The sequence below is a fragment of the Monodelphis domestica genome, chromosome 2 (assembly GCF_027887165.1).
Source record: "Monodelphis domestica isolate mMonDom1 chromosome 2, mMonDom1.pri, whole genome shotgun sequence".
Lineage (NCBI taxonomy): Eukaryota > Metazoa > Chordata > Mammalia > Didelphimorphia > Didelphidae > Monodelphis > Monodelphis domestica.
This window is the reverse complement of record NC_077228.1, coordinates 357,345,585-357,366,908: the sequence shown is the minus strand read 5'-3', so window position 1 is coordinate 357,366,908 and position 21,324 is coordinate 357,345,585. Positions and strand designations below refer to the sequence as shown.

The window sequence follows — 21,324 nt, the reverse complement described above, 5'->3', positions numbered from 1 at the left end:
TCAGAATACAGAGTTAAAAGAGAAAATACCAGTTAAGTCAGGTAATCAGCCAGAGACCCTTTGTCTGACTCTCTGGGCCAACAGAGACTGCATATGTTAAGCAGATGTAGTGCATTTAATCTATGAGCATCGGAAAAGAAGAGTTGGCATTTTTCCCCCCCCAAAAACACCCTTCCTTATCAGCTGGCCAAAAAGAGAGAGAAAGAGAGAGAGAGAGAGAAAGGCATCTGTATGGAGGTGTTGCCAACTTGGCAGAGCTTCCCTTCGCCAAAAGGAGATAATACTAAATGAAGAACAGTAGAGGTGAGCTGGAAATACAGACTAATCACTAGCACACGTATACAGCTGCTCCCCTCACGTTATTCTCCATACATGGCAAAGTGGATTAGAATCAACGCTGCATGCCAAATATTCGCTGTGCCTGTGTAAAAATAAACAATAGCCCTTGCACATCCATCAGGAACCTTCATTTCCCAAATGTGTCCTGTGGTTGCATTAAAAATAGGCCCAAGCCAAGATTTTAAGAGCTGACTAGTTCCGGTGAGTCCTTTCACGCCTGCCCACTGAATGCAGCCTGTTCTAGGTCAGGTGAGGCACAGGGTGCCTTCTGACTCTGACTCATGGGAGGCACGTGCCTGTCTGAGAACTGAGAAGGTGTGGATTTCCCGGATCAGATCATTTGGTCAGTCTGGTTGGACTGGCATTAAAATTGGGGAGTGATCGAAGAGGAAGGAAAAATTAAACATCATAGGATTTAAAATGTAGGTTTGAAAGGGGCTTAATAGCTCTCTAATCTAGTCCTCTCCATTTATAATAGTAAGAATATTAAGACCAATAATTAATATTATTTATATTAATAATAACATATAAGGAGGGTATATTATATAATATTTGTATAGATTTATATTTATAATGTTTCATAAATATAATTTTCTGGAATTTATATAATCTGATTATATTAATATTTATAAATATTACATATTGTATAGTCTAAATAGAAATACTATAATAATTATTATTACTATATTAAGATTATTAATAATATTAATTCTATATAATTATTTTAATAAAATATTAAGGATATTAAGAAGCTAAATTACTAGGTCACTGTCCTAGAAATGGTCATCTGATCAAAAATCTAGCCATTTTTTGTTGCCCTTTGGAACCGACCCAACTCAATTCTGTTTCAGATTTGGCTCTCTCCTTAGAATATTCCATTTCACGCGGACAGGACAAATGAAAGCAATCAGTCACACAGTTATTAAGTGCCTGCTCTGTCTGAAAGGCGGTTGCGGATGTGAGATCAGTGGTCAGCGCAGAGATGGGGCAGGAAAGGTAGATCTGAGAATCACCCGGGGAGAGATGGAAGTGTGTGGGAGCTGATGACATCAATAAGTAAGCTAGAGGGAGAACAGAGGCGGAGCAGGGAAGGACCCTGAAGGGTTTCTGCCCTGAGAGGGAGATCTGCAAGATGCCAGCAAAGGAGACAGAGCAGTGGCCTGGCGGGTCGCAGGAACCAGGAGAGAAGAATACCAAGGAGAGAGTGATCAGCGGTGTCGGCCTACAAAGGGGTCAGGAGGAATAAAAATTAAGAAACGGTCCCTGGATTTAGCAACTCGGTGATCGTTGGGAACTCTGGACAGAATGGCGCGGGTGGAATGAGGTCAGAAGGCAGGTTGTGGAGGCAGGGTTAAGAATAAGAAGGGAGAACGCAGAGGCGCCTCCTGCGCTGGTCCTCCCGGAGGAGCGTGGGCACAGGGCACACGAGCTAAAGGGTGACAATTAGCAGGGACGGAAGAGGCGGGTGAAGGTTTATTTTAGCTTAGGAGAGATACGGGCATGTTGTACTTGGTAGGCAATGCACCAGTGCATGTGGAAAGACTGGGCATCAGTGAAGGAGTGGGGAGAACAGAAGGGCAGTCTGTCGGGATCACTTGAGCAAAGAGGAGGCTCAGGAAGGAGGAAGGCCATTTCATTTCATGAGAAAGGGACAAAAGAGGAGAAAATGGCAAAAGGAGACAGAGGAAGAGGCGAAAAGAAGGGAAAAGAGGGAGGTCGTAGAGAATGGGCACACTTACGGGGAGAGGCAGCATGAGAAGTCGAAGCGGGATGGAACGTTATGGAGAGTCCCTGTGGAGAAGAGGAGAGCGACTCGATAAGGGAGATCTAGTAGTGTTGTCTCAGAATGGTGAGGGCCCAGTTGAGGTTCTGTAGCATAAATCTGCAGTGCATTCAGAACTGTTAAGGTTTGGTTTTTGCCACCATTGTTCAACAGCACCGGTGTAGGGGCAAAGGCAGCTGTGAAAGTGTTCCAAAGCTGAGGCTTGGCACAGTGGTCAGAAGGAAAACAAAATCTGAGGAGGGAGGGAGGGAGACAGAGAGAGAGAGAGAGAGAGAGAGAGAGAGAGAGAGAGAGAGAGAGAGAGAGAGAGAGAGAGAGACAGAAAGAGAGAGAGAGACAGAAAGAGAGAGCGAGAGAGACAGAAAGAGAGAGAGAGAGAGAGAGAGAGAGAGAGAGAGAGAGAGAGAGAGAGACAGAGACAGAGACAGAGAGAGAGACAGAGAGGCAGAGAGAGACAGAGAGAGATAGAGACAGACAGAGAGACAGACAGAGAGACAGACAGAGAGAGAGGCAGAGGCGGACAGAGAAAGAGACAGAGAGAAGATAGAGACAGAGAGAGAGACAGAGAGGCAGAGAGACAGAGAGACAGAGAGAGATAGAGACAGAGAGACGGAGAGAGAGAGAGATAGAGACAGAGAGACAGAGAGAGAGATAGAGACAGAGACAGAGAGAGACAGACAGACAGACAGACAGAGAGGCAGAGACAGAGAGAGATAGAGACAGAGAGAGAGGCAGAGAGAGAGGCAGAGAGAGAGGCAGAGAGAGAGACAGAGAGAGACAGAGAGACAGAGAGAGATAGAGACAGAGAGACAGAGATAGAGACAGAGAGAGACAGACAGACAGAGAGGCAGAGACAGAGAGAGACAGAGAGAGATAGAGACAGAGGGGGACAGAGAGGCAGAGAGAAGATAGAGACAGAGAGAGAGACAGAGAGGCAGAGAGACAGAGAGACAGAGAGAGACAGAGAGAGACAGACAGACAGACAGAGAGGCAGAGACAGAGACAGAGACAGAGTGAAGGAGACAGAGACAGAGAGAAAGAGAGACAGAGAGAGACAGAGACAGAGAGGGACAGAGAGGGACAGAGACAGAGACAGAGAGAGACAGAGACAGAGAGAGATTTAAAAACTAAGATGGAGGGAAATGTAAAAAAGCAGATCAATGAATTTGACTTAGAACTAAAAAAAGCTGGAAAATGAATGAATGACAAAGTTGAGAACTGGTCCAACCATTCCAGAGAACACATTAGAATTATGCCCAAAGGCTATAAAACCGCATGCCCTTTGACCCAGCAATTCCCCTACTAGGAAGGGTTGGCAGGGTATTGGGGGACTAGCACCTCTCGCCTTTTTCAGAGCTGCTCATCAGTCTCTATAGTGTCTACCTGGCACCCAACTTGCACCTGTGGCTCCAAGAAGTCACAGCACATGCAGCAGTTACAGCCCGGTAAAACCACTGTGAAGGGAAGTGCCAGCCCTCAAACCCGTTGTGAATTAGGAGAATGTCTATTCCACATCTGGGAAGACTTCGCCCGGCAGAAAGGGCAAAAGAGAACAATTTGTTCCAAAGGGATGCGCGTGGCTGCAGCAGGCACTGTGAAGGGACTTAGAGCGCAGTCAGGCACAAAGATGACCCCATCATCCACGGACTCCTGAACTATCCACTGTCATTCTGCCTTCTGTCCTGCCACCGGCCTTCCACGATTTGGAAGAGAGAGTGAGGCTGACGATTTTGTGTGACTATTTCACTCAAATCCGATTCACGCACAAGTCAAAGCATCAGCCACGATTTCAGGGCCCTCTTCTAAACAAAGCACAAACACGAGCACGAGGTCTGTATCCCAAAGGGATCAAATCAAAGGGGAAAACACCTGTATGTACAACAATGTTTAGCTTTTAGTGATGACAAAGAATTAGAAATTGAGGGATGTCCATCGATTGGGGAATGGCTGAGCCAGCTGTGTGTGTGCTGGCGATGGAATACTGCTGTGCTATAAGAAGTGATGAATAGGGTGGTTTCAGGAAAAGTTGGCAAGATTTCTATGTACTGATACAAAGTGAAGGGAGCAAAACCCAAAGAAGAACATTGGACTAACAGCAATACTGTAAGAATGATCAGCTGTGAAAGACTTAGTGACTCAAATCAATGCAATGATTCAAAACAATTCCAAAGTACCCATAAAAACAAAAAAAGTTAGCCACCTCCAGGGAGAGAACTGATAAACTCTGAATGTAGATGAAAAGCTACTTTTTTTTCACTTTTTTATGTTTTTTGCTTTTTTTTTTTTGCAACATGGCTAATCTGAAAATATTTATGACCATATATACAATTGCTATCATATTACTTTCCTTTTTTGGTGGGTGGAAGAGGGACAGGAGGGAGAATATTCAGAACTCAATTTTTTTAAATGAACAGATCTGTCACAAAGACAAAACAATTTTGAGGGCATTAGGTTCATCAAATTTCAAGATATCTGAAAGATGGGAAGATACCAATGACTAGGAAAATATCATGAACATTATTACCAAAAAAAGAAGAAAACATAAATGAGATCAAGAATTTCCAACCCATGTGTGACCAGAGGAGGAAGTGAGCCAATGGCATAATGAGTGAGAGAAATGAATATTAGTATTCACACAATGTCATGAGATCTAGTGGAAGGCCTCCAACATGTGGGTGAACCCTCTGTGGGGAATTTAAACAAGAACATGGACAAGAATTGCACAGACTAGGCAGGGATGGAAGGTAATAATCTGCATTTTTGTAGAAAGTATCCACACTAATGAGATCACAAATCTGTCAAAGTAACAAGGGACATGCCTACTTCCACATCTCTACAAAATCTTTATGAGAATATTTTACACATATATTAATCAATCAACAGGGGACTGCTAGATGCCAGGCACTGTGCTAGGCACTAAAGATACAAAGGCAAAGAGGAAGCCGTCTCTGCTTCATCTGAAAAGCATTTCACTCATTGCTCAAGGTTTCTTTAACGTAACATTAAAGACTGTCTTCTAAAAAGGTATCACGCATGACAGAATAATACCTGACACCTTCAGACTTTGAGCAAAAGATGACTTTTTAAAAAAACAATCTTTGGGTTATTAATATAAATAAATGAATTAAGTATAGGGAAGGAGGCTCCCCAAAGGTGTTTGCCAATCTCATAAAGGATGTATACAGTTCAAAATAAAAAGAGATTCCCCACATATAATGTCCCTGTTTACAGATGGCACTATGCTAATGCATCAATTCATAATTGCTCAAGAAACTTTTGTCCACAGAAAAATGTACATTTTTATATGACTTTACAGGCACGATTGCTATCCTATCCGCACAGCAAAAACCAAGTGAACAATGCCATTTTCCAGACTGTAAGTTGGATGCACAGAGGGGAGTGATAAATGTTGTATAGACACTTCAAGTGGACAATGGATTATTGTTCCAAAATTGAATAAAAAGGGGGGAAAAGGTTGGCTGAAAAATATTTGAGAAAGTGCACAGCACTTTCATTAACCCCAAGCCTTTACCTAAAAATAAAACGTCTCATTTCTTTAACACCAATATTCTAAGGATGGCATATGGCTATGAATCATGAAACACCCCGTTTTCTGTGAAATCAAATTTGTATGATGTCACCCAAAGGGTAGTGGAAATTGGTAATAAAAGGGCTGCAGTATATTGCCATACATAAGCATAAGTTAGATGAAATTCACTCGACTCATATTTTAAAGCGCCTTCTAGATGCCAAGCATTATGCTAGGGATGAAAGATACAAAGACAAAATGAAGCCATTCCTGCTTTCAAGAAGATTACATTCTTAGGGGAAACAATATGTGATTAGAACATTAAATTCAAAATATATACAAAGTAATTTCTAGGAGAATTTGTTAACTCTAGGATATGATTCAAGGGATATTGTAGAGCAGGAAAAGGAAATAGGAGAGTAGGTGTGAGTGGGGGCTCGGGAAGAAAGCTTTCTCATATACAACCTCTGATTCTGAATTGCAAAGAGTGTAAACTAAGCTACAGGTTATATGTGTGAGTACATTTATTCATGTACATTTAGGTGTTCATATATACAATATGTATACATGTACTCATATGTACACATGTGTGATATCTACATGCATATACATGCATGTACTATATGTTAAATAATGCTTTCATGGTAGCTAGGGTAAAAATTGATTTAATTATTAATCGCTGAGAAAGAAATAGAAAATCGAGTGAGGGAAAAGGTGCAACAAGGTACATAATCACCTCCTCCTCCTACCTGGTGGCCAAGACAAGAAATGCTGGAATTCTGGCCTGGTTATGGAGGGATAAAGATGGAAGATTGTACTATACCAGGAAAGAGGTCAGATGGAAAGTTGCTTAAAAAATCCCAATTGGTTATAAAAATGCCTCCTTGGTTTGCACATCATTCTCTCTCCCCAAAGATGTTGCCGATATTTACACATTTGAAAGGTTGTCCCTCCCTTCCTTTCCTTTCCCTCCAGAAAGTCTTAAAAGATTCTCCAAAGCTCACTGAGGGCAGGCTTGAAAGAGAAGAGACCTACAACCTCCTTGGAAGAAAAAAGTCTGCAACTTGATGAAGTGTCACCTAAACAAAAGCAAACCCTTTTCTCCCATCAGCTGGATAAAACGTCCCAGGAAAGCTCATTTTGCAGCCCCTCGAAGCTCCCCAACCATGTCCAGATGGCAATTCCTCATAGGCTTGGAAACCACAGACAACTGACACAGATTGCTCGCACTAAACAGAACGGCTAATTTGTGCAGGAAAGAATATAAACGCTCCAATCAGGGAGCTTCCCACTGGGCTGATGTCTTGCACTGTGGCAGCTATCAGTTGACTCCAGCGTCGTTTATATGCCTAGGAGAACAGAGTCTCTTCCCTCATTCCCTCGTGTCAAATCACCTTGCCATCATCACTCCAGCAAAATATTCCTCCTTTAAACAGGGTCCGGGGGGGGCGGGGGGGGGGCTGTCACCCAGTCCGACAACACATACGCTAGAAATATAAAATTATGGCCAAAAACATTTTAAAACCAGGTCCTGTCTGAGGAAATCACTGGCATCTAGGACGCTTTCCAAAGGCACGCTGAGCGCTGTGCTGGGGCTGAGCCGCTCAAGTCAGCCCGTGCCAGCGCTGCTTTGGGACGGGCTGCCCAATGACAAACCACTTGCTGCTCAGAACAGCTCTGAGAACGGTGTGCCAGACAGTAAAGTTGGCTTTGTGGCCAACAACAATGGGAAGGTCCAAGCCTTAAAATGAAGAGAGCTGTTATTTTCAGTTCTGATATTTGGAAAACAGAAAATGAAAAATGCATCAGAGGAGAGTGAATGTTTTTAAGCTATTACAAAAAAGTTTTCTTTTTTGTTATTTTAAAACAGGAATGAGGGGCTCCCTCTCCTGAATATATGTGTTTATCCCAACTCATTCCCATCTTTTTTTTTTTAATCTTTTTTTGCAGGGACATTGTCTTAAATTCTCTTAATAAATAAAACGTTCTCTTAATAAATTATCTTAATTCTCATTTTAAAAATTCTCATTCTCTCAATAAATACATTTTCTTAATTATCTTAATAAATATAATTCCATCTTAATAAATTATCTTAATTCTCATTTTTAAACTTGTAAATCTTTTATTGTTTCTGATTTTTGAGAGTTTGGTTTGTCTTCTTCTGAGAACTGCCAGCTCATATCCTTTTTTTAATATTTTATTTTCTTAATTCTCTTAATAAATACATTTTCTTAATTCTCTTAATACATAAAATTTTCAACATCCAACCAAGGTTCTCTGCTCAGTGAGTGAATAAAGGGCACATGCATGCATGCATACACACACACAAAATACCTCTCTTCATTCAAATGCTTTTTCCTCATTCAGTAACAGCATTGCAAAAAAAAAAAATGTAACCTTTCTGAACCACTTGAAGAGACTTCAAAAGGAACCTCAACTACCCACCTGGATACATGCCAGAGGCTCATTTGTCCAAATCGAATAGCCACCAACTAAATATATTCTTCCATTATGGACAGCAACTCCGGATTCGTTTTGACCTAAAGCAAAAAAGGAAGAAGGGGGGGGGGACACCACCTGCATGTTTTAATTAACCCTTTTGGCACCGAGAGATGCAATTTCTTCATGCTTGTGGATTTAATAGAAATAGTGGCAACCGCTGACAACTGATGTATCCCTGTCTCCCATGGAGTAGAGAGTAGAACCATTGTGGGCACACTAAGCTCCAGAGTAACCAGCTGTGTGGTGATATGAGGATCCAAAATGAGGCAAAGAAGGATGATAAGCCATTAGGAAGATGATTTATTAAAATGAATTTTAGTAGAGGCTTCCATCTAATTAAAGGCATATGTTATATGCCACCGATTTATATTGGTACTGATCAAAGTCATGAAGGGAAAAGGACTGGGCTGTTAGCAGGGGGCCCGAGTCTGAGCTTTGTCTCTGCCATGTATTAATTCTGGCGAGACCCCATCTCTCAGCCTCCTCTTCTATAAAATAAAGGTAATAATATTTTCAGTGAGGAAACCCCTTTGTAAACTGTAAAGCAACCCCTAAGTGTGAATAATCAATAATATTATGTCACATCTTTGAGATGTGGAATGTCTCCTGAACATGCAAATGGAAGAAAACACATTCATTTTTAGGATGTGTCTCCTAGCCTCAAAGACGTAAACTCCTCGAGAGAAGAGATGTCCTAAACAACTAGTCCAGTGCTTGATGCTCAGGAGCTATTTATTAAATGTGTGTTGATGGACTGACTGAAGTCTGAATGAAAAAAGTCATTCCTATCGCTTACCAAATATTTCAATTTTGAATATTAAATATTAAACAAAATAAAAGGATTCTAATAAATACATATACACAGATATAATGTACAGATATCACAGGCTTGTGTGTGTATACACATATACTCTTACTCAGCAATAGTTTTTAAATTGTCTTGAAAACCACCTGGAACTAATTGGGGGAAAACCCTAAATGCTGACACATCAAAATAATTTAAGTCCTTGTATAGTGGTTGGTGGTTTTTGTTTCTTTTTAAAGACAGAATAACTTAAGACAACATATTTTTCCCTAGAGGGCATCAGAGAATGTGATAGTTGCTTTTTATTGATGAGCTGACAACAGATTGACTGAAGCAATAAATAAACTATATCCTAAGCCAGCCAGAATCATAGATTTAGGCAACTGGATAGTCTAAGGTCCTTTTCTGGTAACGTGCATTGTGGGGCTCAGAATCATTTTTTATAAATTCCAAAAAAGGTTGATTAACTCAAACCTCTAAGCCCTGCTTCTAACTATTAATGCTCTAAATGGAGAATACTAATCCTGTCACCACCACCAGGAATGGGTAGTGTTTCATGGCTGAGGTATCTGGCTTTCAAATCACCATTAAAAAAAAAGATATCGAAAGGTCATCCAGTCTGCCAAGTCCTAGAACCCGATGGTAAATGATTCAGAGAAAATGGACTGACAGACTGAATTCACACTGAAACTGGACAGAATCCTAGAGATCCCCGAGTGAAACTTGCCCAGGTCACACAGCTAACTGGAAGCAGAGACGCGATCCCAGGTCCTCTGAATCGAAAATCCTGCCCGCCAGGCCCGGGTCACCTCTAAGTTTTAATAGTGCAAACAGACAGGTAAAGCTTTCGAATCCATGAAGATGCTATAAAGCTATGTTATTTTTGTGCCTTCCATCCATGAAAATTGGATATGTTAGAATGATTAGGACATTATACGTAGCCTTTCTTTATGGTAATGCTTCATTCTTGAGTAGGAAAAAAAAATAGCATCTATAAGCCTATCCAAAAATACAACACTGTGTTTCTCAGGAAAAAATGTCATTAAACACAGAAGTGCAAAAGACAAAAAAAAAGTCCCACTTTCAGACCTTTCTGTTAACTAAAGATTGTTAGAAGGAGGAGAAAAATAAACTTAGTGGAACTCAAACTGAGTCAAGAATATAAGGCTCCCTTTGGGGGCAGTGTTCATTAAGTTAGACTCCTATCCCCATAGCTGTATCATTTACAAAATTTAAAGGACACATTGGTTCTAGCAAGGAAATATGGGAATGTTTCTTAGTCATGTAGAGAGGCCAAAGAAAAATTATCAGACCAGAAATCAGGAAAGACCAGCATTTAAAACTCGCCTCTAGTTCTTACAAGCTGTGTGACCATGGGCATCTATCTTTGGAGCTCTAGTTTATTTATTCATAAAATGGGGAAAATAATGCCTTACAAATCAAATGACCAAATGTTTAAAAAATTGTTAGTATACCTAAAAGTGCTAAGGAAGTGTCAGGTATAATTACTGAGGATATGATATACTAAATAAACAGCACTGAATCCCTACCTCTGACGCATGTCACTAATCATTTCGGTGTCATAGGCAACCCTCTAAGACTTTACAGATGAATTGTCAATCTGTATCAGTAAAGGGAATGTATAAGCTGGAAGTTCTGTATTATATTATAAAACAACCTCCAAGAGTCATACAGCCACCAAGAGAAATTAATTCATTTTATTAGCTTTGATATTTAAAGGAGTAGACTTTTTTCTTCCCACAAAAATGTGAATAACGTATCTTGGTTCTTTTTAGTAGAATCAAATTCATTTGTTAAATATTTAAGAACATAATAAAAATCATATTTTAAAAATGTATTTCAAAACAAAGCCAAAGAGCTTTTCTTCTTGAAAAGTTTTAGGCTTTTCTAATTCTCTAAACCAAAAATACTTACCAGTTAGAAGATTGAAATTGCAGCGTGTCCACTGGTCTGTATCTATGTTATAAGAATCTATATGTCGCACAAGGATGCGATCGTTATTGTAGTCTAGGTCATTGCCCCCAAGAACATAGAGCTTCCTCTGGACAGCAGCCATGGAGTGGTAGACCCTCCTCTGCGGCATGGGGCTTCGGCTGATCCACTGATTCTGCAAAGTGGGAGCAAAGTGACACTGTCTGTGATGGGCATGAATGTTTTCATGGTGGCCATAGCAAAGCCCAAGTGTAAAAGCCTTCTAGATTATAGGCTCTTTGAAGGTGGAAACTTCCATCTTCCATCTTTGCATAGTCATCACTCAGCGGAAGTACCTCACCCATGACAAAGCCTCAAAAAATATTTTTTGAGTTGAATTTAAGACATTTCTCCCTTTCTCTTGGATCAGCTCCTGCCCCCATCACCAGCCTCTTACATGTATCACTCACACAGTTCAATGTGAACTTTGCTAATAGGTAGTGAATCTTATGGACCTTGAGTCCAAAAGAATAAATATAAAAAGAACCAAACTCTTAAAATATTACTTATTTTAAAAGCTTTAAAAAAAAGGAGAGAGATGGCTCTCCTATTTGTCATTAATGAAATGACTTTGGAAATAAAGTCCATCTGTGGCTATGTCTGATGGGATAAGGTGTTATAGGAGAAAATGCAAGTTAGTATGGGGTCAACTGTCTTGACCAGTGGTTATTCATTTAAGCAAATAATTTTACTGCAAAAGTATGAGTAGAGATGTTTTGTTTCTTCTTGTGAATAGGACCACTGAAGGACTCCCTGGATGGAGAAAGAAACGGTACTTTTCTTTTAACTGAGTTATTTTATTTTCAAATTATAAATTTAAATAATTCATTAAAGTTTCTTTTAAAAAATTAACTTTTTGAGCCAAATGAAAGAGGAATTAAGGTCTGATCTGGCAACAAACCTCCCCTGACGCCACAGGATCTAAAGGCCTGGTAACATTGCTCAGATCTCATTTTGTGACAAACTAGAAAAGGGAATTCCTAGGTACAGATTTTGTTTGCTAAATGTTTGCTGAACTAAAAAAAATTCTGAATAGTGTACTGAATATAAATCAGTCATATTTGGATATGGCGGCACCCAAGTGAAAGGAAATTGACCTTAAATGAGTCTCTGGTCCAAAATGGTAGCATCATCCCTCAAAAAATACAATTTAAAATTTAAAGTCATATTTTAGCATTATAAAGAGTTTTAAAACTGCCACAGAAAGACAGGAAGCCCTAGGAACTTCCTATTTGTATTAAACAAGAAGCATTTTTACTAAGAAAAATTTAGAACTTGATGAGCCAAGTTCTATGTTTTTGATGGCATACTTTCAAAAATCCCTTCAAATCATGTCGTATCTAGGGTTCAGCTCCACAAATATTCATTCACTCATAGCACACATTTCTATAGACTCAGTTAAGTCTGCCATTTTTTTCTTTTTAGTTATTATTATTTTTTTGCCTCTTTCTTTTTCAAAGATACTTTTGCATAGAAACTTTTGTTTCCTGCCATTTGAAAAGCACACCACTTGTCTGCCACCTTTTTTCTATGTGTAGATGCCACGCAAAGAGAACAACTGTTTCAACTAATTTTCAAATCACACACCCTTCTAGCCAAATAAGTAACTTCCTTAATAAGAAAGTCAAGGCTTCCTTCAGGTATTGGGCCAAGACATATCTTTAATTAGGCGACCAAGGCCCGGGCTCCAAAGATGCTTTCTTCAGGTGCCTTCTCTCAGTCTCCGTATTACAGTATTAGGAATTAATTTTTGCATTAGCAGTCCTGTCCCCTGCCACAGGACTATGGACGCCATCTGGTTTGCAAAGCCTGCCTGCATCCCCTGATTATATCTTTAGCTTCCTCTACTGCAGTGCCTTCCAGGTGAGCCGCCAAGCGCTGCAAAGGCAAAGAAACAGAGGGGCCTGGCGGGGTCACTCCTAATAAGCTAGCGTGTGAATACTAATCAGTGGTGGGGAAGCAGAGGTCACCCCAGCCTGCCTGTTGGCAGGTAGCAATGTGCTCTGTGGCAGATGGCGGGCATTATCGACTCTCCACAAAGGCCTAGCAGAGGAACAAGCACCAAGGCTGAATGATAGAGTGATTGAGATTCTGTGCAAGATGTAAGCAGATGTGATGTTTGCCAGCACCCACCGTAAACAATATGCCAGTGGAATTTTTAAAAAGAGGATGTGTGTACAAACATGAAGCAGCCCTCATTTGAGAAAAAACACCAACCCTTCCTTTCCACTTTAACCGTGTCTGTGCCAGATTTCAAGAGACTGCCATTAATGATCCCGTCTGGGACGGCGCACTCACTGACATCCACGGTTCTCCGCTTGGAAGTCTGCACGCTCTAAGAACCCCAGGAAGCACACCCGGCGAGGCAGGAAAGAGAACTTCTCTCATTTTCAGAATCAAGGAATGGTTAAAAATACACACAAAAAAGTGCAAAAATGGTGCTCGATAAGCAGTTTTGGTTCATCCTCGCTCAGGATGCCAAAACCAAGTTGATGTTTTGTGTCCTGGTAACTTCTCTGGATAAATTAAAAAACCCAAATAAAATCATTCTGAAATGTTCTTTTAATCATGAAAAAAATTAAACACGGCCACTAATGGACAAATGTAAAATTCAGTAGACATCTGGTAAATGTGCTGATGTTTAAACTGGAAGGAAGGAGGTTGATCGATAGCTCTAAGCCCAGAAAAAATATATATGATCAAAATATATGAGGAGTGGACAGAGAGAAGGCCAGACCTCATCAGAATGTTTACAATTCAAGCCCTGGCTGCTGGTGAGTCAACAGCACAGGCAAACTCTACAGGCATTTCTGCCTCCAGCTTTGCCTGACTACTGATCTGCCCCAGAGAGATGGAAATTATACAGTGTGTTCCTCCCAGAAAGACACTTCTGACCAAAAGCAGGGCACCAGGACTCATTTAAACACCTTAGCCAAGGTCTTGTAGATAAGAAAGGGAAATGCATATATAATAATGATGACAATAATAATAGCAATGAACACCAGAAAATTATTTTTCTGGACAGGAAAGAACTGGGGAAAGATGGAAGAATTTAAACTGCAGAATTTTCATTAGCTAAAATTTCTTTAGATAAAATGAGGTTCCTTTTCCTTACATATATTTTATATAAATAAATATATATTTCCTTACATATATTATATATTCATATATATATGATTACATACATATAGAAAAGTAGAAAGCAAAAGGAGAAATCATATATTGTTCATATAATTAGATAAATCTATATACATTTATATGTAAATATATATATATATTAATTATATCAAATAACTTAAATACATCTTAAAATCTGTTTTCAGTAGGGTCTAGATAGTCCTTACCTGGTTGGGTTCATACACCATCAGTCTGTTCTGATATTGTGCAGTATTAGTTACCCCACCTGTAATGGATTAACATGTGTTAAATCTCTTCATGAATAAATAAGACATGGGCTATTCCCCAGTTAAGAATGAAATATTATTGGGAGAAAAATTAACTACTATTGAGGACTGTTTGTGTAAACCTCTGATGTGATTACGCTTGTTTAAGTAGCTTCCCATTCAAGCTACATTTTGGAGATCGTCTAGTGAAGAAGAAGCTACAAGTGTGTTGATTTGACCAAGACTGGATGTCATCAGATTGTCATAAATTGAAAATAAAAGGAAGTAGAAATGGCCACAAATCATTTGGAGGAAAGGGGTAGAGAAAGATGGAGAATCAGCTGTTAAAAAATGCCTTTGTGTGGTTTGTCCCAAGGACAGGTGGACAACAGTGATAATTCTTAGCCAAAAATTTAACTTTGTAAATTCCAGAAATTTGCGTAATAGTACACAGGCAGCTTCTGCCTATTTGGAGACACTGTTTCCCAAGACCAGAGAAACTTTGCATAAATTAAATAGCATATTCTGGGGTCTACAGTTGTCTTGCTTTAAAAAAAAGATTTTAAAATAATTACTCAACCTTTAAAACTCTTGAAAAATTCCTGTCTCTGAAACTTTTCTGATTGCAGCACAGATCTAAGGAGGCTTGAGATCATCTAGTTAACCAAAAACTCTTAAGTATATTTCATGCTGTTCTAAGTTTCTTCTTATTCGGATTTTTCTTTCTAGGCCTGTTGTGTATATAGAGCAACACACAATGTAATAACCATTTGCTCAGCATGAATTTTTACAATCAAAATGCAAACCTCTAAAAATCAGCATGTGAAAAACAGCTTTATGGAAGAAATGGCATTAGTGGACATCAAGAGAAGCAAAAAAATATACTGCAAATACAGAGGCAATTTCTCTCTTAAGTGGAAGACAATTCTACAGTTATTATGTGCATTTTGTTTTAAATTCTGGACAGAAATTGGTGTCTAAAGACAGGTGCTGCTTAGACGACTGACCTTCTTGTTTAACAGCTTTAATATGGTGAGGCCACCAAGAAATATACCGTTCTATATTTTCTCCCATGTGTCATGACTGAAGTTCTCTTCTTTGACAAGCTCACAGTCCGGAGAACATTCAGCATAACATACATATTCTCTGCAAGAGAGGCTACTTTCAACACCATTTAGCAAGAGTCATTCAATTAAATTCTACAAGTCTATGAGAACTTGGTGTATTTTAAGTTACTCTTCTAGCACAGTGGTGCCTAATTAGCAGCAACAGGGTTGAATGCAGTGAGCTACTGGTGATTGGACAATGGTAATGATAAATTGGACAAGGAAAAAAAACACATCCAGTCCAACCCATTATGGTCCCACTTCTCCCAGTAAAGAACCTGACTCATTCAATTGTCTAAGGCTATTTTTATCTAAAAGGCAGGTTCCATTCCCTCTAGAGCAAGGAACTCCTTTTAAGATCAATGGGAAATTTGTCTGTAGACTAAATCCATAAAGAATACACACATGAGTTTCTAGTCTCTAAGTGAAAAAACAAAACAAAACAAAACACTGCATTTCTCTAAAAATGTCTTCTAATATGAAAATCAAAAGAAAAAAATCTTTAACACTTAAGAAAAGCATGGCAGAAACACCTCCGTTCCCTCAAGTATCTAAGATGAAGATAGGATAAAATAGATACCTTTTTTTTGCCAAATATATTAATGGAATGGATTAATTTTTGGTATCTCTCTTCCTTTTTTAAACTAGCCACAGAAGATGAATTATCAGGCATCCACTGAGATTACATAAGTCTTTGGTGTTAAAAATGATTAACTAACTCTTGCTCTGGCTTCCATCAATGAGGAATGCAAATGCAACAGGGGAGTTGGAGATCCCGAGTTCCTTCTTACACAAGTTTCAATCACGGGAGGCTGCTGAACTCCTTGCAGAAATATGAACTCCTGCTCAAGTCGACTTCAGTAAAACTGTTGAAGGCGTTACATCAAACATCATAGTATTATCCTTAACAGATTTTGTTTGTTAGAGATTAAACGTATAGGAACTGGGTAAGAATGTCACTATTGTAGCAAACTACCTTGGCAGTTCATACCTTCTCTCTAAGGCTCCCCAATATTCTCATGTTCTTAGCTATTGTTTTCTACAGCAACAATCTTCCCCCCTCCCAATCTGTACTCAGTAATTAAATTTCTTTACTATGTTCATTTTCATTCATAGAATAATATTTAGAAATAAAGAGTCAGATTAGTAGTTGGGGGGAAAATTATAGTTATTTGGTTGATTAGCACCAGGATGTGAAATGCCGGGAGGTTCACCCGCAATGCGACGTGGTAACTTTTGCCAAGTCACTGTTGTGAAGGAAAATCCCAGACAGGGCTGCTGCTATTGCTCCCCGTTCAAATAATTGACAAATAAGCACCTAAATAAAGCCACTTCCCTTAGTACACATGCAAAAAAAATTTAAAAAAAAATCTGAAGCATCCAGGCTCTCCCTGCCTTCATTCCCTTGAAGCCTTTGCTCATTTGTGGAGCTTCTTCATTGCATTCCCTTCACACACCACTCTTCACTTTTAGATTAATCTGCTGAAATGAGATGCTAAGGATTTGCATACAGATTTGACTACACAAAAATAGATATGGAATTAATAACAGTCTCTATATGTTTTAATTTCTCCTAGACTGGAGTACCCTTGCCTGCAGCGGTATTCTTGGCTTTGAAAGTCATCAAGCTGATTTGTCTGCTCTTAGGTTAGGATGCCACATGCTGCTACACTGTCCCCCGCAATCAAAGCACTTGCATAGATAGATTCCATGCCTGCCCCTATCAAGTATATTTTATAGATTGGCAGTTTTGATCTCCCTCCCCAGGGGGATAATCTGCATCTTAACAGCTTTCTATAGATACATCTGTCATTAAATATGCCATCTTGTATCAGCATCAATTTTCAAAACCAAGTTTTCCTTAACTTTGAAGTGCCACAGTTGAACTTGGGAATTTTTGACCAAAATTCAAAATGAACAGCCTCATCATCTGCTCCTGAACCGCGACTTCAAAAAGAAAAATACCGCTGGCTACCAGGAAGCCACCGAGGTCTTAAAGAACTGCCGGGAGAAGTGAAAAGTTAACACGCTGCTAGAAGTGAGAAATGATTCCTATCACAGGACAAGACAACAGCAAGACATTTCCTTAAATTTCCCCGACTCTAGTCTGCGAGAAACTCGGTGATGAATGGAGGCTCCCCGCCCTAGAGAAGATAACAGGATGGTTCAGAACACCAACCAGACTGTCTACACTTCTGGATGCTCTCTCCGGCACCGACCACTGTGACAAAGACAGCAGCTGGAGTCATCTAAAAAGCTAGGGGTAGGGGAAGAAGGAAAACCACTCTCTGTCCTTGTCAAGCCGAGCATCAAAGCTGGTGCTTACTGGTGCTTACTGATTAAATGACTGACTGTGTGTGTGCTTAATTAGCAGATATTTATTTATTAGATGCCTACTATGGGGCAGGTTTCAGGCATCTGCATGATGGGTCTGGAGTCAGGAAGATTCGTTGAAATCTGGCCTTGGACATTTATTAAAAGTGTGATTCTAGGCAAGTCACTTACCCTCTGTTTGCCTTAGTCCACTGGAGAAGAAAATGGCAACCACTCGAGCATCTTTGCCAAGAAAGCCCCATGGACAGGATGATCCGCTGGATCAAGAGTTGAATACAACTGAATGACGCAACAGCGAGGGATAAAACAACTAAAAATGGCTCATTTTTAATGGGCTAATTTTCTTTTATGAAGATAATACTTTTACACCTAATAAATTCACCGTAGACTTCTTAGACACAAGGGTATTTTTTTCTTATACAACATCGTGCCCACAAACACCACCAAGCCGGCTTCCAGTGCAGTCTTCCCAGCCAACATCAGGAAGGAATGGGCACTGGTAGGCACGGGATCTGGGCACTGTGCCTGCCTCTTCAACAGTCATAGCTTCTAGACACCCCGAAAATAAAGTTCTCTGCCTGTCATATGGCTCAGCATGAGAAATGAATTCAGTTTTATTCATGGAAATTACATTTAAAAAGATACATCACCATCATCTGCTTTGCTGCTGCTCCATAAAGACCACGGGCCCTTCTACTAATTTGCCACTGTTTCTCCCCCTAAGAGAATGGGCTCCTGGTGAGAACAGGAACTGTCTTGCTTTTCTGTTTGTGTTCCTGGTACTTAGCACAGTGCTTGGAACATATTAGAAGCTTAAAAGTATTTTTTTTTAATTCACTCATTCACACAGCACTGGCCAAGGAGTAGAAGATGCTCAATAATACACATGAACTCAATACATAAATAACATATGAAATAAATCTCTATATATGCATATATATTCATTGTATATTAGGAATTCTTAGTTCTAACCGTATCTCATCCATTTCTGGTGTCTGTATAAAGCCATCAGCAAGGAAAGCCATCACACTAACCCTAGTATCCTTATCCCCTCCTAGAATTATGCATTTACTAAGTATTTGAACCTGTTAGGGAAAAGAAAAAAAGAAATACTAGGATTTGACGTGGTGTGTTTCTACCCTTCCCATACTGTTTTGCATATACAAGATATCCCACTCCCCCAAACTTGCAGTTTTAAGCTTTAATAGCTGTACAGAGAACAGACATACATACCTCATATTCTCATGTCTGTGTGTGTCTGGGGGGGGGGGATTTTTGGTTATTGTATCCCTTGCTGTTCAGTCATTCAGTTGTTCCCAACACTTCCTGACCCAATGCACCATACTGTCCGCTTCTTGGCAAAGATACTACAGTGGTTTGCCATTTCCTTCTCCGGGGGAAAAGGAATTAAGACAACTATAAGAAATTAAGGCAAAAAAGTTAAAGGACTTGGCCCAGAATCACACTTTTAATAAGTGTCTGAGGCCACATTTGAACAGGTCTTTCTGACTCCAGATCCAGAGCTCTATCCACTGAGTCACTAAAATCTACCAAATAGTAGACACCTAATAAACACTTGTTTATTGATACTAATAAATATACACACATATTTAATCAATAAAACTTTGTAAGCAATAACTTTGTTCCAGAATCTGTGCCAGGCTTTGCTGAGACAAAGTGAAAAGTGTCTGGCCTTTAGGAGAGATCAGGTCTATATATCTATGCTCCCTCATTCAGGGCCTCCGATCTGTGATTTCAGGGCTGGAGAGGAAGCACCTCTACCCAGGTGGATCAGCAATTATTCTCCCCCTTAGAGTCTAAGAATTGACTAGATGCTGAGTTGTTAAGTGACTTGTTCCAGGTCACACAGCTATTAAAATATTTCTATTCCCTGTGCCAGCTGCTTCTCACACTCGTGTGCAAATATGCACACACACACACACACACACACACACAACCAGTAAGACTTGGGTACAAGTCCCTTCCCAACACCTCACCCTGGCACTGGGCACATAGGTTCCCTCTGCTTGCCCCGGGCAGCTCTCTAAAAGCATAGATTAGAAAACAGCTGGAAATCTGCACTGGCAGTGGGAGTTTCCTCACTGCTCCTTCTCCACGCCAAATAAATGACAGCTTTAATAGAATGTATATGGATGTAGGTATGCCTTTTTTTTTTTTGCGTGCAGGAGGTGGCTCATGCTATGCATATGTGCGTATGTAAATCTAAGCTTTTCTTTTCCAAAATAATTCAAAATATTCCGAGCTGAATTTTCCCTTTCTGCCCTAAGCTAAGAAATGAATCTTTTTGCATCAGGCAAAGAAATAAGAACCAAGTGAATCTAATATTCACTTCAATATAATGCTAACCATAGAAATAGTTCCTGTGAACCCAGTTCCACGGGGCTAGAAATGGACCCTACACACGGCATCTTCAGTGGATTCCAACGTGGCATTGGCATCAGGGATACTTGGGTAGAGCGGCAGCTGGCGCAGGATCTCCCTCACCTCGTGCCATCAATGAAGGAGAGATAGTATTCCTTGTTTTAACTGTTACAGGTGAAGAAGCCTCACAAATGGGTGGGTCATTCGTTGACTCGATTCTGCAGAGTTTCCCATCTACAGTGTGTCTATCTGTCAGGAAAAGGTTTTTGAGGTGGGATATTTGTTATCTTACGGTGCAGAATATCGCCTGTAAACAGCGAGGTCCCGGACCCAGAGTCTCGTGTGAACGTCGAGAGCATTGACGTAAATACGAATGCTGCAGGGTTTTCATAAATAAGAAACAATCCACAAACAAGGTGGACACCTCCTCCTTTTAGCCATCAGCAAAGAGAACCGGAGGTCCTTGAAAATCTTTTAGGGAAGTCACGCTCCGATCCTAGCGTAGATGATCGCCTCATGAAGTCTACTTTGTGTTTTAGCAGCAATGTTTTTCATTGAGAGATTTTGAAATGGAAACATGGAGTACGAGGAATCAATGAACCAGAATATCTCAAAGAGTCCAGGCTCCACAGCCATCTAGGGGAAGGCGAACACCCAAATCATCCCAACGGATGGATCTTGATCCTAAATGTAAGACTATCCAGGTACACGTGCAAAATGCACACACATATGGGTATTAATAATAGTGTGAAGTGCTAAGACTGTTACTAAGTTATTTCTAAATTAAACCTATGCTTTCCTATAGTTTAAATTCATTCCTCCTATTTGATCTCCCATTGAAAAGATAAGGAAGAATCAATAACAGTTCTATTTATGTAATAATAGGAGGTCATGCAAATATGTTTACCTCCATTTTTCAGATGACGACACTGAAAGGCATACAGAAGTGACTGGCCTAAGGTCAACTAGCCGGTAGATGTCCCAGCTGGGGCTCAAAGTCCGGTGTCTTTTATCTAGATTATTCCATTGTCCTTGAGGGTAATTATGAAACCATTTATAGTTAAGGGTCCAGAATTATTTTTGGAGGGTGTAAACAAAGATGTAATTCAGTTATTTTCTTTCCTCCAAAGAGTGTTTTTTTTTCAATAACAAAAGTTAGTTTAGGGGAA

The 21,324-nt window shown here is 39.9% G+C and overlaps 1 protein-coding gene across 2 annotated transcripts in view; it reads right to left on the bottom strand.

Moving 5' to 3' along the window:
• KLHL32 (kelch like family member 32) overlaps positions 1-21,324 on the bottom strand; it is a 336,425-nt gene that overhangs the window by 10,143 nt on the left and 304,958 nt on the right. For both annotated transcript variants that reach the window (XM_007484347.2, XM_007484349.3), the window contains 3 exons: positions 14,295-14,353; positions 10,894-11,086; positions 8,097-8,191 (listed from right to left, as the gene is read on the bottom strand). In XM_007484347.2, coding sequence (XP_007484409.1) covers positions 8,097-8,191; positions 10,894-11,086; positions 14,295-14,353 — 347 coding nt within the window. The remainder of the gene's footprint in view (positions 1-8,096; positions 8,192-10,893; positions 11,087-14,294; positions 14,354-21,324) is intronic.